Below are 7,073 nucleotides of genomic sequence, written 5' to 3' on the forward strand. Positions count from 1 at the left end.
TCCCCGGTTAGGCGTTCTTCTCTCTGAGGTATTCAGCAAAGCGGCGCGAGGTGGCCTCCTCAAGCCGGCCTGTTGACTAACGCAAGCCCTCGCAAAGCCTGAGTCGATTTTCCACCCGGCAGAGAAGCCCATGGTGACTCGCGTTAGATGATCACCAGTATCTTTTTGATTCTCCCATGTTCCTGTGCTATACCAAATAGTATTAAACGTTGCTGCGATAGAGTATTCATCTTCCGCTTAAAATTTACGGTGACGTTGTTTACTTCTAGTGCTATTTTTCATGTTTTATAGAAGTAGGAAGGTCGAAAACACCACGAACGCGAGGAAATACTCGTCAAAGTGCTACACAGAGTACACGCCATGACGCTACCCTATCCGATATTACTATCCGTCGGACATTGTTCCTATTCAAATACAAGATAAGGAGCCGAATTACTTCCTCCGTAGGAGTTAGATATCGGTAAAAGCAAGCACCTGAAGTGCTAGCTGATTAGTCAAGAAAAGATTAACATGCAGCGGGATTTTTACCAAAGTGAGTAAAGTTGGAACGCGGGTTCTGTGTCTGCAAAATCTCTGGTATTAAATTCGCAATTACTCTGGTAAGAAGTCACTAGGTTTTTTTCCACCTGTTTCAAAACCTCATGGTACCGAACATTGTATCTCAGATAAATCATCTAAGTGCACTAAAATGTTACACGATGTACTAAAGTATTTACATGCAACGTTTACTTAACTGACTTTAGTTGGTTAACCCTTACACCGCTCGAAAGATCGGTGAAAGCGATGATGACTATGATGCCGGTGAACCTGTCCTTACTTCCTGATGTGTATGCGAACTGATAAACCGGGAGCCGCATATTGCCCGGAAACACTTAACTATATGTAGGTGCTAAACGTATTTCATTTATGCATCGATATACTTGATGTCCCCTTGGGAAAGCCTACATGCTTGCAAAGAAGAATTAAACATGACTAGCTCTGTATTTTATCCACTAAATAGTGATACTGGTAAGACGGTGCGGTCAATCTAATAGCCTTCTGAGCTACATATAGTTAACTGACCTTAATAATAATACTTTAAAATTCAATCTAGTTTAAAATTTTCGTTTTTTCAAACGCAAAATAGATTGAAGGATGCTTTTAAAAATATTAGCTCGTAAGTGTATTTGCTTTCTTTTTAAGTGGTCGACAGAAATCGTCATCACTATCTGACCTCCAATTGGCAAAATTACTGGCGGTTTCAGATGCTCTGCAAGAGCGAATTCTCTGCGAGCTCAGTCAGTGGACATCGGAGTGGGACTGGAAAGGAGCAAAAGTTCTCGATGTTGGCTCACGGTAAGCCCCACTGCAACGAGCTACATACGCTAAATAAATACTAGTAAATGAATACTATGTTGAAAAACCGTGACCGAATAAGCATGAGATTCTACGAAAAGTTCCTAGTGCAGACGATAACATTTTTTTGTTTTCAGACAAGCCTTTAGCGTTATGAACGCAGGACTTGGGCCCGTATTAATTTATCAGATTTAAGAAATCGGATACAGAAGTGAGCGTAAAGCCACATTTTATATATATATTACTCTTTTGATTTGCCAATATTTATGAGCAAACATTACCACGGAGCTGTAGAAACAATTTTCAACGGGTTTGGACATATAGATGTGTGATTCTATCGAATTTATGAAATTTCCCTATATCTTAATCTACTCATCAGCTGCTAATTGCATTTTTATTTTCTTTATCAGATATGGACACCGCAGCGAAGAGCTCGGCCGGCAGTTAGCGCCGTTGAAAATCGACGGAATACGCGGTACGGTTCAATCGAGCGACTGAATTAACCCAGCTTTTTACGTTAATTTTTGTTCTGAGGTCCCATATCATAGCATGATGAAAGTTCTCAGTATTAGAACGGCTAGATTCGTGTTTCTCACCGGTCGTAGTTTGAGCATCAATGAAGAGTCAGCACGGCAGCTGAGGACGTCCCAGAACATCTCAATTCCTTTCCGATTGCAACAATTTATATCTAGTGCAATAATATCTGGCGTTTGCTGCGTAAACATCTTGGTGTTTGGTGCCATAAAATGCATTTAACCCAGAAGTTCTGGTTTACAGTCGTACGTTTGCCACATTAGCCAAAAGACAGCCTTAACGCCATGCTAATTTTGCATCGAAAGCAATACTTTGAGATGAGGCGTTTACCGACTGGGCAGACAGTCAAACAAAGCGGTCCCGTACAGGTGTTGGAAAATCCTCGCTCTATTTACAAGCAACCACCGTATGAAGCTGCAGTAACAGTATGGTGCGCATTCTGGGCAAGAAATATCATTGGACCGTTATCTTTTGGAATCAACTTTTAACAATGCTCGTTGCAGAGACGTGGTAAACTATTTCATGTGGCTGAAACTGGTTGAGTGAGACTTGGACTGCGTGACTCCAACAAGACAGCGCCGCCGGCCAGTGTACACTCGAAATGCCAGAGTTTTTGCAAAAGGAGTCTAGTGAGGGAACAGCTTCTCACGGAGCATCCGTTCATAGCCACTCCGTTCATGCAACAGCATCACTGAACCTTCTGTTGCAGACAACATATATGCAAAAAAAAAGTTATGAAGAGTTTTTTTCTTTTGTTTGTGTAGGGAAATCTTGAGGTCATCGTTTTAATAACATAGTATTTGCAAGCATTGCATTTGTAAAGTAGCCCTGATATTGTACATATCATTATAGCACAGGTCGTGTGTCATCGTTCGAAATCGATGTATCAAAAATGAACGACGCTTTACAATATTACAGAATGGCAATATTGGTTGCTGCGTTTTGCACGATCGAATGAAAACAATAAGAATTTAATCATTAAAAGATGTCGAGTAAATTAATGGTGGGACATATATATATATGTGCTGCAGAAAGTTCCATCACTAAGCTATAAATTCTACTTGTGTTCATATGATTATTTCGTATGTACCCTATCGCGTTCCTTGATCGTTTTACTAAGATTAAGCCTTAAGTAGCTTCAATAGGTTAGATCTTTTTAATGGACCTTAGTGGAATTTTTTAAAATTGCCGTTTCATGACCATTGGTACATGCGAGCTAAAGCTCAAGACATTGTGTGCTGCACACAAATCGTTATAACGAACATGTATTACGTATATACAATGCGCCGGCGGCAAATTGGGGATAGGAAGCATTCAAAGAAAACTATCCAGTATATTTCGCGGTACCTATATAAATTAAATGTTAGATTTTTCACCTTCAAATTTTAACTCTGTTACCGATCTTCTAAGGTTGCTTAGTTATAAAAAAAAGTGGACTTTCAGTGCTTAAATACCTACCCCCCTGGCAAGGCTTTTTGTGGCAAGGGGTTTTAACCTTGTGCAAGGAAGTGCGGAAGAATAATTTACCTAACTGTATTATTTTATAAAGCTTTTTCTACGAATACTTTATGTAAAAGAGATTGTTTGTACTTAATATATCAACGACAGGCGTGGATACGGATATACACGGCATAGAGTTCGCTACGAAACACTTCGCCGACGAAAAGTTGGAATTTTCCTATATAGCTGACTTTGAAGATCGTCTCCCGTTGAAATATAGTCAAGCATTTGACTGGGTGCTACATATAAACCCAACGTTGTTTCATCTAAACAATCAGGTAACTAAGTTTTATATGCATAAATCCTACTTGGGCAATAAACTTACGTCAATAATTTATTCAAGTGATGAAAAAGTGCTCACCAACAGAACGGCGCTTTTAAAGGTTAAAATGTCGCAACTATGAGGTATTTGTAACCACACACGTCTCGTTCATGTTTGGTAATGTTACTTAGTAATAAGGCGGGTTGATTCGAAATCCCAGAGCTGCAGTTATTTTGTCAAGAGGCTGTACAAATTAGGGGCAACTCTGCGGCACGTGTTCGGCATAAATGGTTAGATAACACTATGTATCTATTTGTGCCGTAGAAAAGCCAGATATATTCAACCAGATAATCGAACAGCTACTAGCAACTTTGTTTCTGCTTAGTCATTTGACATGTTTTTTGCCCTGTCCTGCTGTTTTTTTTATGACAGGAAGCGGCTCTTCGAAATCTTCTTTGGTGTCTCAAGCCGTCGACGGGACGATTGCTTTTGGCTATACCATGTCAGCTGCCAGCGGACATTGCTACGACCACGACCAAGGTACAAATAAAAGAATATAGAGTGAGACAGAAAATACCTATCAGGGAGTCAGGGTATTGACATAGTAATAAAGTAGCGTTTATCGTAACAAAAATGCAGCACACCTACACGGATCCGTGATTCTTTCTCCGACAACTAATGCTGTACATCCATTTTAAATAATAACACTGATTTATTAGTTAGGCCGGGGAAAGACCGGACTCGCCTTACATAAATCTTCGAACTATGAGATTGGCGGTGTTGCTAGATTTAGGATAGTTGCCAGGCTGAATATGCCTGTTTAATATTAAAATTTGGATTATAAGAAGGGTTTATGTGGCTAGTTAGGTTTGGCATTCGCTACGTTGGAGCATGTACGTCTCAAGTGATGAGTAGTACTGAGAAAATAAAAAGTAAAATGTTTGCCTATTTATTTCAACTTGTTGTTGTTGTTGTTGTTGTTGTTGTTGTTTATATAATCGTCTCTCGGAGTAGATCATACTGAAAAAGATGGGTAAACAGTTAAACCAATGGGCGACCGAGGCGTTGGATATCAACAAAAAGCCTTGGTATGGTCATCCTCGGGCCGACAGAGTAAGTGGTCACACACGTTAGTTAATTACGCCCAGATAATAACACTATTTAAAATGGGATTTTTATTTATAGCAGGGCGAATCTGAATGTTACAGCAGGGCTACGTGTTCACTTTAGAAAAAATAAAGCGTACCATAAAGCATTCACAAGAAATGTTTTGTATTAGGTTTAGCTTTAAGTGGTATATGTGTATCTTGACATTCCAGATCTATGCTCATATAATGGAGAGCGTTGGCTTTCGTGTGCATCGCACTAAAATCATGGACTTCACGTATAAATTTGAGAAGAAGAATGAACACAAAGGTACATTCGTTGTCTTACTCAGAAGCTACTTGTCATTATGATGAGTGTTTGCATATGATAAATAGCACTTATAGCTAGTAGTACATAAAAATGCACTCCTTGTCTTGCACGCATGCGATCGCGGCGTGCGCAGGATCGGTGGAGTCATACTATTTTGATGTGATCATGTCGTTTCCTGAGGAGCAACGGGAAGCTTTAGCTAGACGGCTACATTCAAGCGCCACTGGTTCAGGACTCCGTTTAGGTTTGCGTTGGGATGCCCGTTACGTTCTCATTCTAGCCTCAAGACCGGCGCTCACCTGCAATGTTTGTTATGGCCCTCGCCGCACACAGGTAGAAACTCTTCAGATTTATATGAACACTTCAACGAAATCCTAAGTGTCGTTACAAAACTGATTCGTTAAGAAATTAATCATGTTATAATTTGACTTATGAGAATAGGTGGTATGAATAATGCGTAGTTCACAATAATCCCTCTGTTAGGACAACTAAGAAACTTGTTGAATATACCATGTTTCTAACGTTATGCGTCTTCACCACAGCAGGATGAGGTGGCGGGTGAGTGTCAAAATGCAGGCTTGAATGATTTGGATGCTCCACCTCCGATACCACTACTCGGACCGCCTCCAGACGTCGAGGATGATGTGGGTGAAATACACGTGGAAGTCCTCCACAATGACGATTTGGGCAATGTTGACGGAAGTGACGCAGAGGAACAATGCGCCAACGATGATGAAGGCGTCGCGCAAATTCTCAAAGGGAACCTATTCGTTGACGATATTAACCACTATGATCGGGTAGCGGACTATGACAAAGCGGCAGATGATAACAAAAAAGGAAAAGATGACGATTACATTGAAACTAGTGTTTATAAAGGGGACAAAAATGACAAACTTGCAGATAGGATTAATCATCATACGGAAGAAAAAGATAACATCTATAATCTAAATAGAACTAACGAAACTAATGAAACAACACTTACTGATCTAAATAAAGCTGACGACGTTCACGGCGAGGGATCGTCAATAGAGGAACGCAAAAATGAATTTGGTTAAAAAACGAGACCGAGTCGAAATATACCACTGAAAGTAAATCGTTGAAAAATGATAGTGACAATCGGACGCGGTCTTAGGAGCAAAACGAAAGTAAGATGAACGACAAAGGAGAGAGTACGACCAATGTCAAGAAGGAGCCACTTAGCGATGAAAAAAGGTCACCCAAAAAGGAGATACATCTGCAAAAGGGCCTGCGGTCGAGATAAAATCTATTCCTGAGGCGTGCAGAAGCAAAGACCAGTTGAATCGTGTCGCAATGGAACAGCCACTACGGTATCCTGTGCTATTGGATCTAGCGACTTTCTCAAGGGCTTACACAGAAAAGGGACAAAGGCTTACGAAGACGTCAGTACGGTCTTTAGTCCAGTAAAAGATTTATTTGCCATTTCCCTTATATATCCAAATACCGTTATATATGTCTATTAAGAACCATCGATATATTTTTTTTGGTACGTTTATGGAAGAAAGCGAAGCACAGCGTTTTTAATACAAAATAAGTTATATTAAATGTGGCCAATGAAAATTCTTCAGTTGTTCTTAACCCGAACAGCTTGTCAAGTGTAGTGGGCGTTGTGCTACAAAAGAGCTCGAATCCCATGAAAAGTACCGCCAGCATTCCCAGATATTTTCCGTAACGTGCGAATTTTTATATACACTTGTTAGGACAATATCGACCAAAATGGAGACATTGGGTATGTCCTTTATAGCTAAAGTAATAATAAAATATTATATTGATGCTCTGCATTAATGCTTCTTTTGTCGATAGTATTGGATCACTATGCAGCACACAACAATTGCTAAACAGACGAGGAGAAATTGTGTGATGTTTGTTAGGTTAGGTATATATATATATATATATATATATGTAGGATATATATATATATATATATATATATATATATATTGTGTTATACTGTTTGTTCCCTCCTAGGTCAAAAGATATGTGTAACCATAGTGGATAGCATCAGGAG

At 39.7% G+C, this 7,073-nt stretch overlaps 1 protein-coding gene across 4 annotated transcripts; it reads left to right on the plus strand.

Moving 5' to 3' along the window:
* Positions 1–67: 67 nt before the first annotated feature.
* LOC111253332 (uncharacterized) lies at positions 68–6,846 on the plus strand. 4 transcript variants are annotated; one of them, XM_022812581.2, is made up of 10 exons: positions 68–532; positions 744–882; positions 1,183–1,335; positions 1,746–1,810; positions 3,478–3,647; positions 4,064–4,171; positions 4,646–4,744; positions 4,951–5,047; positions 5,181–5,380; positions 5,593–6,846. In XM_022812581.2, exons 2-10 carry the CDS (start codon positions 824–826, stop codon positions 6,100–6,102), a joined length of 1,461 nt encoding a protein of 486 aa, XP_022668316.1. In that variant the 5' UTR covers positions 68–532; positions 744–823; the 3' UTR covers positions 6,103–6,846. The 4 variants fall into 4 exon arrangements, with proteins under 4 accessions (XP_022668316.1, XP_022668315.1, XP_022668314.1 ...); XM_022812580.2 differs by having other exon boundaries at positions 70–599; positions 5,590–6,846; XM_022812579.2 differs by having other exon boundaries at positions 70–532; positions 5,590–6,846.
* The last annotated feature ends 227 nt before the right edge of the window (positions 6,847–7,073 follow it).

Source organism: Varroa destructor, unplaced genomic scaffold (assembly GCF_002443255.2).
Source record: "Varroa destructor unplaced genomic scaffold, Vdes_3.0 BEIS01000006.1, whole genome shotgun sequence".
Taxonomy (NCBI): Eukaryota; Metazoa; Arthropoda; class Arachnida; order Mesostigmata; family Varroidae; genus Varroa; species Varroa destructor.